This window comes from Acanthopagrus latus, chromosome 14, assembly GCF_904848185.1.
Source record: "Acanthopagrus latus isolate v.2019 chromosome 14, fAcaLat1.1, whole genome shotgun sequence".
NCBI lineage: Eukaryota > Metazoa > Chordata > Actinopteri > Spariformes > Sparidae > Acanthopagrus > Acanthopagrus latus.
This window is the reverse complement of record NC_051052.1, coordinates 7,965,883-7,979,577: the sequence shown is the minus strand read 5'-3', so window position 1 is coordinate 7,979,577 and position 13,695 is coordinate 7,965,883. Positions and strand designations below refer to the sequence as shown.

At 40.0% G+C, this 13,695-nt stretch overlaps 1 protein-coding gene across 2 annotated transcripts in view; it reads right to left on the bottom strand.

Moving 5' to 3' along the window:
- Positions 1–13,695, bottom strand: part of gramd4a (GRAM domain containing 4a) — a 47,656-nt gene that overhangs the window by 23,747 nt on the left and 10,214 nt on the right. For both annotated transcript variants that reach the window (XM_037121998.1, XM_037121997.1), the window contains exon 3: positions 8,595–8,715. In XM_037121998.1, the coding sequence (XP_036977893.1) occupies positions 8,595–8,715 (121 nt within the window). The remainder of the gene's footprint in view (positions 1–8,594; positions 8,716–13,695) is intronic.

Below are 13,695 nucleotides of genomic sequence, written 5' to 3'. Positions count from 1 at the left end.
AATGCAGATCTTATTGCCATGGCGGCTGTATAACTTACAGTGTATCATGCTTACTTTATATTTCATTTAAAAAACTGAGTTGTTTTACAAAGGATCTCAGAAAACTTTGTCTTCTAAGCTTTTAGGCTATTCCTAACCTCAAGACTGCAGAATATCGTTTTTGTTTGTTTGTATTACCTGGTTCAAACTCCAAGATATTTTTGGCTGTTACGATGACAATGACAACAAACAATGGCAGTATGTGCGATACTGGCTGCCTTATGTTAAAAAAAAAAAAAAAAAACTAAAAAAAGCAACATGACCTTTCCCCTGTTTCACAGTTGCCCCTCCCGTCAGTCCTCAGTCTTTCTGTAAAGTGTACAGTTGTGCATGGAAGATCATCCTGCGTTACTTGTGGTCAACATTAAGAACATATTGTGAAATTCACTGTGCAAGGAGAAAACCAATTTCTAACATGCAAGTCCTTTTTACAGGATGGCATCGTGTGCTTGACACACTTCATGGAATAAAAATGTGATTTTATGCACATTGTCATTCCTAACCAATCTGCTGGATCAGGCTAAAATCAGGCTTATATCACGTCATATGAACCTAACATATAAGTACTGGTTCCCTTTCTGTTTATGACCTTCGCAAATGTGCTCTACTGTGAGTCATTCTAGCTTAACTACCGTTAACAAGGTCAAGGATGAACTTTCAAGCTTTAATTTAACACCAGTAATATTTCTAGTGTACCAACTACAGCGACAGTTTGAGTTTTAACGAGGTTGTTAATGTCAGAATCTGATTGGCCCTGCACACCCACACAGGTGTTTTCAGTCACTCTGGCTAATTGGCTCTACATGTTGGCATCTCACAGTAGCAAAAGCACAGGTGTAAACACTAAAATGAATGATTGCTGGATTCCATTTAGCTGTCCTCTCCTGCCCTAACAAACAATCAAATTAAGAAAGAAGTGATGGAGTCGTCACCTGTCAGTCTATGTCACTGGAATTTAACATTCATTCATGTTTTATTATCTTTCTCCCTTTTTCCAAGTGATTCCCTGCTGATGGTGCCGGATGGTATCATGAAGAACACAGCACATTACAGACCTGTGATTCATCTGTGATTCCGCTAGCTTTCAGTTTTGCTGCTGCAGCATTGTGCATGCTTGTGTGTAGGCTTTATGTGTGTTATCCTCTGCCCAGCGTGAAGTAGGACAGCAGCTAGGACACTGTATTGATCAGCCAGTCACTGTAGCGCACAAAGCATGGCCTGTTCCCCTGCAGTGACCTTCAATACGTGACCTCAGAACAGGATTCTCTCTCTCTCTCTCTCTCTCTCTCTCTCTCTCTCTCTCTCTCTCTCTCTCTCTCTCTCTCTCTCTCTCTCTCTCTCTCTCTCTCTCTCTCTCTCTCTCTCTCTCTCTCTCTCTCTCTCTCTCTCTCTCTCTCTCTCTCTCTCTCTCTCTCTCTCTCTCTCTCTCTCTCTCTCTCTCACTCTCACACACATCTAGTTCTCTCAAATGTTATGGAAATAGTCCTGGTAAAACCGATAAACCCAATTATAGCAGGACATATCTACTCCACAGGGTAATGTGAGGAAACAGAAGCAGTACAGACGTGCACATTTCAGCCTGCGATGACCAGTAAGGCCATCAATAAGCAAAAGGCCCAGTGTGATTATCTGTTTGGCGTGTTTACTGCATAGCTATATGCGTTTTTTGTTTTCTTTTTCTTTTAGTGCAGCTAGGACTGCAAATTACGTCTTTTGAAATAGTGAAACAGATTTTTTTTTTTTTAAAAAGCTAGATATAAACAAGCCAGGAATAAAAAGTAGGCAAAAGAGAAAGGAACAAGAGAAGACAATGGCAAAGAAAGAAAGGCATTCAGAGGCAGGAGGGAAAGGGAATAAAAGCGAGAGAAAACTAACGAGAGACAGAGAGGAAGCAATAAAGCTGAGGACATTAGGTCTGCTCATATCATTACATGAGGTGATTTCCACTGGCACTACCTGCTGCCATTTTACCACCAGTAGGAGGGTCAGTCTGCGCCGCTCTGTAACCCAGGGGGGCATATTCCAGTTGATATATCTCTCTGCTTCTGCATCTTATACTATAGTAATCACAGGGCTATCACAGGGTTATCACTCAGGGAAACCAGGCCCTTGGAGTGCATATCATAAATTTTGCTGTGCAGTGTGCGAATACTGAGAAGGGCACAAAAACTCACACAGAAACATACACCTATATGTTCTCATGTGGGTCATTTGAGACACACATGGGGTGGGTGATATGGATAAAATGTGCTGTACTAAAATGTTAATGATACTTCAAATCTGGCGTGTAATTACCATATTCAAGTAAGACCATCATCAAAACATGACAGCCGCACTGGTACCTGGTTGGACTCAGTCTCACTTTTCTTTTGTCTTTATAAAAATCCCCTCGAGGAAAATTAATTAGAATTTTAAAAGGTGCACTGTCGAGTTTTGGGAAAGAAATTTTAGTCGGAAGAGACTGATGAGTAGCACCTAAAACAAACTAAATCAAAAACTCTTTTTGTCTATGTGAGTGAATACATCAAATAGACAAACTGACCTTAAAAAAATACTTCATATTGTTTTACTTTATTTTACCTTTCTAAACTGAAACAGTGTTCTGGGAACCTCATTTTCCTCTGACAAGAGCTTGTCTATTCAGTTATGGAGTTTGTATTATTACCTCATTTATAGTGTAAATATTAAGATCCTGACATAGTGCCCCTTTACATAAAAACATTGTGATATTAACATGCACCTGAGCTTGTAAAATATTGACAAGATTCTAAGCAATGATAATACACACCTGCAGTGCAGTTAAACCTTCCAAAGCAAAATCATTTTCTGTTGCTGTGACTAATCCACATAACTCACTGCAGACAGTTTATCGGGAGCTGCAGTTCTATCTAGGTCTGTGGATAATCCTGCAGGTCTATCCACAACAATGTCAGTGAAAAAGACACACTAATCTTGATCTCTTAATTTTTTTCAAATTAATCTTTTTTTTAGAGCTTTGCACCACAAAAAAAGAATTAATTCAGTGTATTCAGGTGGCCGCAGATGTCTCAGAAGCTGGGCAAATTAAACCCAAATTATTGCCATTTTTAGTAATCAATGATGTATGTGAGTAAATAGTCTTGTTAATTTGAGTAAATCAGCTCTCTTACTTGAATTACTGAAGCTGACACACGAACATGTAGAGTTCACCCAACAGAGTTTAAGAGAGTACTGCAGCATTTCCCTTGGTCTCCATATAATGAGGTGAATTATGCATTTATTCAACGATGAAAACTTAAAAAGACGAAGTGAGACTAAATGACACTGCCAGCCCTCTGAACTAATCAGATTAGACTGTTGTGGCGAGTCTCTCTGTATGTGTGTGTGTGCCTACACACAAACATAAATGGAGAGGGAGAAATGATAGAAGGAAATAAATGAGAGGAAGGGACTAAATAAGGTTCTGAAGAGGTGAAAACTGATGGAAACATAAGCGTAATACAGCAGAAGGTCATCAGACCTCTGCTGCGTGTGCGTGTTAGCCTCCGTCTATGTGATCTCACGTCCGGAAACTTGGTTACAAATTAACCAATTAAGTGCCCTCAGAATAGCTCTGGCCAATCACAACAAATGCCAAGGAAAAAGGCTTGGGTGATACACACACAAACACACCATCTGGAATGGAAACTCATGCCTCCTGTGAATGCAGGAGACAATATACTTAAGCAGTGTGTTTGTTTTGGCGTACAGCGTGGGCCCCCGGCTTTATTTTAGGCAGCAGTGAGAAAGACGTCAGCGTGAGAGAGAGAAAGAGGGACAGAATACGCCTACACTCTGTTCACTCTGACTGTGAAAGAAATTCAAGAAGCCCAAATAATTTATTGGGTTAATGCTGATGCACCATTAGGGGGATAAGCACAAAACCAGCACAAACCTCAAGGTTTGGAATGATGTGTCTCAGTTAACATTTTTTCATATTCTCAATGAAAAAAAACTACAGTGTAAAGTGTGAAACTGTGAACTGTAAACTGAAATTAGCCCGAGGGAGATGAGAAGATTTAAAAACAAAGCAGCGCAGAGAGTGGAACTCATTCATATTTTAGGTACTGAGATTACAGTCTCATCTAGAGCTATTTTTGCTGGCCACTGACCTTTTTATGATCAAATTGTCCAATTTACAAACTGTTACAGATTTAGGCAGCAAATCATTAAGTTTCTGATTGATATAAAATCATAAATCATCATCATCATAAATCATATCAAGTCTTTTTCCACAAATAACTGATTAATAAATGGCGGTAATCTCATTTAGTTATTCGATCGTTTGGAAACCATAGAATTTACACGCATCTGATTTAACTTGTTTTTTTGGGGATACAATCTGGAAGTTGTGCCTTCAGCCACTGCAACAAACTTAAATAAATCAAGATATATCAGGAAATTAATATAGCATGCCAGTGAGCTAGACTATTCAATGTGACGATATTTACAATTATGTCGATTCATGATAATCCCAATAATGAAAATTAACCACGGTCTACTTATTGAGTGTTTTTTTATTGCGATCTGCAATAAAATAATTGTCCCTCCCCTACAATCAGTAAATACTTGTCTCTGTAGTAGGTTTGTTGCTGAAGGGGTCCATCATTTCCACTATTTACCTAGATAGAGATTCACAAGAAAGAGTGCATGCAGGTAACTCAGTGTTACTATTTGTAACTCTGTCTCATTGCTTTCCTCTCCACTTTTAACTGTTAACTCGCCTACAGCTGTGTTGGAAGCTCTGTCAAGTTATTGTTAATAGAAACATTTCTTAATAGAAAACAGTATTTCCTCCTGCCACTGCTTCACATTAAATGCTTTTAACTGGCAAAACATGGGGTGGCTTTTATTGTGAAGCAGTCACGGGAAACACAGGGTATTTGATACAGAAGTTAGTGCCGTGAGCCTTCATCCAAAATGTCTACAAGACAACATAAATTAAAAACATTCTGACAGCTGATCAGCTTTAAATATTGCAGGAAGTAATGTTCTGTTGTATTAGTGACAACATAACAAGGAGTGTTTGCTGCTCTCGCAACACCTGCTGCTGCTGTTACCACCAGTGGCCATAGGTGTCGCCAAATGAACCTGAACAGAAATCTTCAACAGTATAAATGCAAATCAGGTCCATCTTCTCACAGTATGTTGTTGCCTGTATTATGCTATGCTCCAGAAAAAGCCATTACACAAGACATAAACCCGTAATGTCTCGCTACAAGTAACCTTTTGTTTCAACCCACTAATCCCATTAGCTATAAGCACCAACAAACTGTACATGAGCATATATGCAAGTCTATATTATCTGTTCTCAACACATTACTGAGAATATAATTAATGCCCACTTAAATAGGTCTGTCTATATACGAGGAGTGACACAGCTTTATCAGCAGGCTATTACTTATTGTATGATTACTCTGATTTTCTATGCTTTATGTTTTAGAGTGCAAAGGAAAATAGTAGAAATAGAATACACAATAACTAGAGTGCAGGGCAGAGAGCTCAGGGCTCCATTAGGTGCTAATGGATTGTCACGCTTCAGTGTTTCCCGAAGTACGATTACATCGGCCAGGGATAGGACAAGAGATTGGCAGGCATGAGAGAAATGGATAACCAGAGAGTGTGAGGGGAAGGGAGAGCAAGAAAGCAGAGGGAATACACACACTTGAGGTTGTTTTCAAGGAAACAACACCATTACCCAGAGGTACTGCTACCCTTTACCAATCACCAAAGAAGGCAACATGTAGAAAGGTTCCTCGCCTGCAGGGTCCCCTTACAAAATGCCAAACGGCTGCCATCTTAGGTAAAGCACTGATTACATTTCTGTTCTTTATCTTTGAGCTCATGTTAACTCTTACAGCTGTTTCACCTGGTTGAGTGTTTATTTTTCAAGCACACGTGTTTGTCAGATCTCAGAACATCACACTACTGAGTCTGAATTAAAGAGCGCATGAAGGGTAATCAAAAGCAACAGACGGGGGAAAAATGAGCAAAGAGAGAGTCGAGACCAATCCAGAGAAGAAGAGCGGGGAATGGCAGGCAGACTGTGAACGAGCAGCTCAGCGGGATGCAGAGAAAAAGGCAATGATGGATTTACTTATTTTTTACGAAAAGGAGGGAAAAGAAAAAAAAGGAAGGAAGCAAGGACAGGGCAAACGGGAAAGAAGAAAGCTCCATGAAGGGAGAGCTCATCTAATAAGCATCCTGACGTTGCAACAATGATTCCAGCCCTTTTTAGCTCAAGCATTGTGAGAGAGGACATTGCCTGAGGTATTCTCTTTCGCCCTCTCTCTCCCTGTCTCTCTATTAGACACACAGTTGAAAGGAAAGGGGGAAAAAAAAAATCCTCACACTACATTACACACTGGGACTGTCAACATGCTGCACAGTACAGGACAACCAGTACCCGTCTTGGATACCAGGTTAGACAAGCTTGTAAATGAGCTGAGTGAGCTGTGTGAGCTGTGTGGGTGGACTCGGGATAAGCATCATGCAGTTTGTTTTTTTGTATTTTGTTTTTTTTGTTGTGTGTCAATGATCAGCCTGCCTCCCTCCCCTCTTTACCCCTGCCTCCGCACCATCCATTTATTCCTCCCCTGGCCTTAGTTGTTTGGAAACACAGACAAACAGTAAATTCATAACTCAAAACTGCAATATAAACTGCAAAGAAAAATTATTTCTTTCTCACTCTCTAGGGTTTAAATAGTGGATGCTGTACTATGAGCGGGAGTCATGATTCAGGTCTCTGTTTTCATGAATAGAGAGCAAAATCAGATGTAACCATATCAACATAAAATGGTGGGACTGGCTGTGTGGGTTGCAAAAAAAAAAAAACTGAGGCAAACATTAAATCTAAGTTTGAAATTGTTTGTACTTTTTAAATGACAACCTAAAAAGGTGATTGCAGGTTTAATATACATATTATTTAAGTATATTACAGTATTTGTGTCCACCTGAGAAGTATTATATCCACGCTCCTTTTAGCTCTGTTTTGGTCTTCAACAACTCCTGATAGAAATAGCGGTCTCTTTAGCTGCTAAATGCTCAACTCTGTTCATAAGCTAGACAATAATTTTGCCTCACTGTTACAGTCACATTTAAGCTCTCTTTTGCTAGAAATTGCTGATGTTCGAAATGAAGCTAATGGGAGCTGTGAGAGTGAACCAAAACAGTAAAGTTATGGTCTGTAAAACCTGTAAACTGCATGGGGACTGCAGTAAGGTGATCATTTTTAGCAGGTTAATCGTTTTTGTTTTTTTTTTACATAAATAAATTGACCCACTGTATTAAAAAAACATTATAGTATTAATTGAATGTAATTTAGAGCAAGAAACTATCCTGACACTGGCTTCCTGGATATAGCTTTTTCAATAAAGCATGTGACAATATCACTTGTTGTTAGACCTCTGTAGATATTCTACTGTAGATGACAATGATATGCATAATGCAAACAACAGATGAATGTAATAAATAAATATAGCGAGGGTAATTAAGGATGCATCGCTGCTTCATGGATGCTCCACCTCAGTGGGCCTCTCTGTATTGCACAGTAAATTGATTAAAATTAGCTCAGCAGCTGCTTGCCTCCCATCATGCTTCCAGTGTAATTTCAGGGTTGCTAACATACTGTTAGCAAAGTGGGATGTTACCATTGTTATCACCAATTCTAAATATCAGATCGCATGGTGAAAATTGTTTTTTTTGCGAGTAAGGTAGTATAGTTTTCTTGCAAGCAGTGGAACCAGAATTTATTGGGGTTATGTTGGGCTGCCAGTCTGTTTATAGATGCACACAGCAACCGAGAACAACGCGAAAAAAACCCCTTCGTGCAAGACTCAAGCCACAGAGCAGACTGACAACACAGGATGCTTATAATCTAGAGCCAAAACACACATTAAGATTGAATTAAACACTCAGAGTGAATCCATTAAATTACAGCAGGAACAAGAGGTAGATACCAGCAAAAGTTGTATTTGTATCCATCCTCAAAACAACTTTTATTAAGTGTCACAACAAATGTTTTCTTCTGAGGAAATGAGATATGACTAAGTGTCAGTGCTACGTGTCAAGGACAGATTTTCATTTCAGCTACCACTGAGTTTAACCACACTGTCTTATCAAATAGCGGAGGCTTCCTGCTACATTCACCATTTGGTATGCAATCAGAAACTACTGCAGACACGACACTGTAGAAAAAGGCGGCATCACCACAACACAAAGTCACCACTGCAAGTCACTGAACTCTCACTTTTTCCGCACTGTTACCTCCTTGCTGTTGGTGCTGCAAACAGTTTCACTACCCACACATGCTGTAAAACCACGAGCTGAGTGGTTCAGGGACTCTGGGTCATGTAGAACATCTCTAACTGAATTAGAGACCAAAACCAGAAAAAAATTGACCGGTAATAACTTCACTAGGCTCAAGATTAAGACCCACCAGCAAACATTTGGTCTCCACACCCAATTACAGATCTCTTTCTGTTGTGTTTCAAACTGTGATGCGGTCCAGGAGTGGTGTTGTTAGTGTATATACTCACGTAGGAAATGTTTCTCCAATAAGGCAATTTCCAGGTGACCTTTGACTTCATTGAGTCGGTCCGACTCCGACCTCTGGAAGTCCTGGATGGCCGCAGCCATGGTGGGAGACCCCGAACCAGCCTGTGCACGCACACACGCATTCATGCAAACCAGTGTGCAAACAAGGGTCCATACAAACACACACACACACACACACCAACATAAACATTTTCATTCACAAACACACAGAAGAAAAAGAGAGACATGTTTGATTTTAGAATTACGTGACAACAGAATACACATGAGAGAGAAGAAGCATGGAAATCCCACATGACCAGAAACATACACACAGATTAGCATGGCACCATGACTCACGCTAACGTTTCCTCTCAGGTTTTCCTCTCAAGTCCAGCTGGAGCGAGATAGGAGGAGGAAGGCAAAAAAGAGGAGAATCCCCTTCTTCTGACTACAGCAACACTGATGACTCACACGCCTCTGACTAAGGGCTTTAACCCTGACACACACAAGTAGCAACACAACATGTGTGTTGGTTGACGGCATGAATGACAACGATTGAGGGTTGCTGACTGCATGAAAGAGGACAGAAACGAGGGACAAACTGTGAGGTAGAAAGAGGTGAGTGGGTGGTGGAGGGATAAAAAAAGGAAGCAGAGAGAGGAGAGGAAAAATGTCGGCGCTAGCGGGTGATGAGAACTGCATCGCTGCTCGACTACAGCGAGGGTCCTTTAAAAGACTCTGACACACACACATTGCAGCAGCTTCCCCCCGACAGCACCCAGCATGGTTTGTGTGTGCCTGCGTAGACACACTGCAATGTCTTCAGCTGAAGTGCTCTCTGCAAAAGCAAGAACGCGAGACACCGAGAGAGGAAGAAAGAGAGAGATGGAGGGAGAGGGGGGAAAAAAAAGATAGCACAGAACTGACATTGACCTGAAAAAAAAAAAACATGCTTTGGGAGAGAGCCCAAAGCCTGACAAGAGAGGCGGGTGCGGAGATATAGAGACACAGAGATAGAGAGGGTGTCCCTGAAAAAGAAGCACTTCAAAGAAAACAAACGGGAGGATGAGGGTGTGAGAATTAAATGGAGGCAAGAGGATGAAAGAGAAAGAAGTGGGAGAGGCAGAAAGACAAGGAATACACGGAGGAGATGAAAGGAGCGAGTGGTGGGAGTGAAAAGAAGTTCTGCTGCATTGCGAGCGCTCAGCAACAACGCTCTTGGGTTTGGATTTTTTTCCACTGTTAGTCCTTTTTCAAAAGTCAAATAGCTACGCGTTTGGTCTAAGGACGGTATGTAATGTAAGCACACCTTCATGTTGTGTAATGCAATCGTCAACTGTCAGTATCGTCCTCCTGGTTATCGAAAGTAGGTCAAGCCCTGACGTCACCTTGGACGATTATCAGCTGATTAATTACTGTGTTCTCCCTCTCCCTCAATCATCATTGTGGCTGAAGTAAGCAAGAAATCTCTGCAGTAAAAATCCATCATGTCCCTGTCATTATTATTATAATTAATATCATCATCATCATCATCATCATCATCATCATCATCACCACCACCACTATCATTACTACTATTACTACTACTCCTACTACTCCTAATAATAATAATAATAATAATAATAAGCAAAAAACTGAGCAGATATGACCACAAAATGCACAACAGCTTCTCATGGAGTTCATACAGTTTCAATACTGTGATAGTCAGAGCTACTGTACTTGCTTCACACCCACTCTTAGCCTTTCAATCATTTAAGTGTTGGTTCTGCTAAAAGTGCACAGAAGGTCAGTGAGCATAACTGATTCTAAATGTAGCTCATCTTCACGGTATAGGTTAGAGCAGAGGTGAACAGATACATATTATCTGCAGTGTGCTGTATTATGAATCTGCAACCAGGTTCCGAAGACACCATGTAAAACATAAATTAAATAGAATGTGATGATTTGCCAGTCCTTATTGACATATGCTCACGGTACAAAGACAGTGTATCTAATGTTTCACCCTATTTAACATCGACGTTTGCAAACCCATACTTACTCTGAATTTTACTGTTTCAAACAAGTTGGGCCAGAGGCAACACAAGACTGGGAAAGTTGGTGAATGTTCAGAAAACACCTGTTAAGTAAACAGGCCCATTGTTGACTGTATCATGATCTGGTGTGAAAGGAGCATCCTTGAAAGGTTCAGTTACTCACAAGCAAGAACGGGGTGAGGTTTGCCACTCTGAATTTCAGAATCCCATAAAGGATTTTACTACATGGGCTTGAGAATGCTTCATAAAGCTGTTGTCAGTAACACGGTTTGTTTGCAAATGTAGCATTCTGTTTTTTATTCATGCTGTAAAACACAGCGCCTCACCATTTTAGAAATCACACTTTAAATTGCAAATGAGCCACAATCCACAACTCTGTTTTTTCTTCCTGTTTTTGTATAATGTTAACTGCAATCATCCAGCTACAACAAACCAAAGAAACAAAACAAAAAAATGAGATGCAAATTGTTAATACTGAAAACATATCCAGAGGACATTCAGATATTCATTGAAAGATATTATAATCACTCAGTGTTTGCAGTCCTGCACTGATTGTTTTGTCTGGTTGATCCAAAGTTTTTTGTTTCAAGAGATTTGGTGTCCTGGAAGCTTTCAATGCCCCAGACAAATGGAAAAAAATCAAATCAAATCAAATATTATCTGTTTATTGAGCCGAAAGTGTTTGTATTTGATGATCTCGGAATGCGATTCAACAATCAACAAGCTGTCTCTCTACAGTCACTTACTCCACTTTATACTGTTCAAAATGTGCCTAAAGGAAATTGATTTCACTTGACATTATGATTAGTGATGAGGGATGTCAGTTTTGATTAGTTTTGCTTTTGAAAAACCAACCAACCAGTAACTAACTAGTTAATTATCAAGGAAAAATTCCATGAAATTCAGTTTAATCTAGCACTCATTTGACTGAACAAGCTCTGGCACATGTCAAGACAGCCTGGCCGGGGGCTGACATGAAGTGACTATGATCAAGGATTGACATTGCTGGCTTTCTGTGTGAAGATATCAATGCCACCTCTTTCTTTGCCTCTTTCGAGATCCCTTCTGTCTCATCTCCCTAACCTGCTGCTCACATCCCTCAGTTTTCTGCTGTACCTCTTGCTTGATCCTTTTCTCTCCTCATCTCACTCTTCCTCTCTATGCTCAGCCTCTTCAGGGACATTGTCCAGGGGCTGTATGGCTGCCTCAGTACAGAACTGACACAGAATTGTCTGGTTTATCCTGGAGAGTAGCTCCAGGGATCTCAAATGGTTTTTGCCTACTCGTTTTTTTTTCCCTCTCCATGTAGCAATAATGCCTGTGCTTTTTAAGCCGGCAGCTTTCTCATGGGGAGTCTCAGAGTGGGATGGGAAATACAGAAGGTGTGATTTCAAGGCCTTGTTCTGCTCATAAACACACATAACACAAGAGACCTTCTCCATGTTTGGCAGATTGTCGGTCGAGCAGGCTGGTGCTTGCACTTTTTGATCAGCCATGTCCAATAATTACCAGAAAAGGTTTTAACACAATTGACACTGATATTTTCTTTTAGAAATGTGTCGCCGTAAAACCATCCAGACAAATACAACATGACTATTGATTCAAAAAGAAGCACATTATGCTATATCGTTGTGCAGTCAAATCATCAACAGTTTCATTGAGAAAACAAATGTAAAATGAACAAGCAGGGGTTATGATTAATCTTTTGATGGGAGAAAATGCTGGCAATGGAACAGATAATGTGGTTCTACTCTGCTTGCCAGACCTCATATTACCTGAGCTGCCTGTTCCACTTTCGTATGCTTCTTCCTCCACTGAAACCATACACTCTCCACCCTACCCAACCTGATTTCCTGTAAACCTGTGATTTCCTGACTTGTAAAATGGTGAATTTCCACCACACAACAAGTACTGTAAATCTGTACCACTGCACTGACTGAAGCAGCAGGCTTCCTGTGAAAAGGTGCAATCCACACCTCTTCATAGAGTTAGCTGGTAGATTTAAACCCACTTTTTTTATGTGTTCCTGAACAACTACTTCGTCAAAATCATAAGAAAAAAATTAATTAATTAAAAAGATGACTCCCAGCCTGACTGGTGTCTGCATTTCAATGGAGAGATTACTGTTCAGAATCATAATCCAAAGCTATTACAGTGGTGAACTGCTGTAGTATTTGTCTGCCATTATGGAATTGATCTTTAGCCCCAACTATGAAACTAAAAGAGATAAAGAGACTTGACTCTAAATCCTGAAGATATGATTACAGGCTCAAGTTCTCATGACCTTGTGAGAATTCAGCGTGGAGTGGCATGCTGGAGAGCTTTAAGCACTGATATTTGGTTAAGTGGCTTATATTATTTCAAACATCTGATGGTGTGACTTTAAGGGGCCTTTTATTTGAAAAGCAGAAGTATCTAATCACAATGTAGACATATGCAGATAAAAAAAAATGTCTATGAAAATTTAGTCACACAATTTTTGGTAGGAAGTTTCATTATATATATATATATACAATTATTGCCATAATAGCAATGAGACTACAGGCATTTGTTGTGGACTGTAAAATAAGCATTACGTTTTGAAGTGACGATTTATTTTTTATTTTTCCACAGCCCCACTGCCCCCCATTTCACTTGTTTCCGCACTATGTAATTCAGTGAGAGGGTACGATCACAGCGTTACGTACATGTTTACTTCAAGATACAAGTTTTCAACTCATAATATTGTATGATGTAATGAGTTAACACCACCGTTACGCCTGACACTGTTGCAGACCTGGGATTTGTATTTCAGCAGTGGTGTTGCACTCTTAAACGGTGGGGGCCACAAAATCACACAGAAAGGCAATTTCTACATAATATTGCTTTAACATAGGTTTTTCTGATTCTACACATGCGCAGACTTTTATATATGATTATTATTGCAATAAAATATTGTTTTGCATTACTTGGTGCATTGTCTTGGTTGGCACCACATCATCTTACCTGTCTAAATGTGCTTTAGATTAATGACATGATGACACTAAGTATGACAAACACAGTGAAGAAAGCCACCTGACCCAGCAGGAAA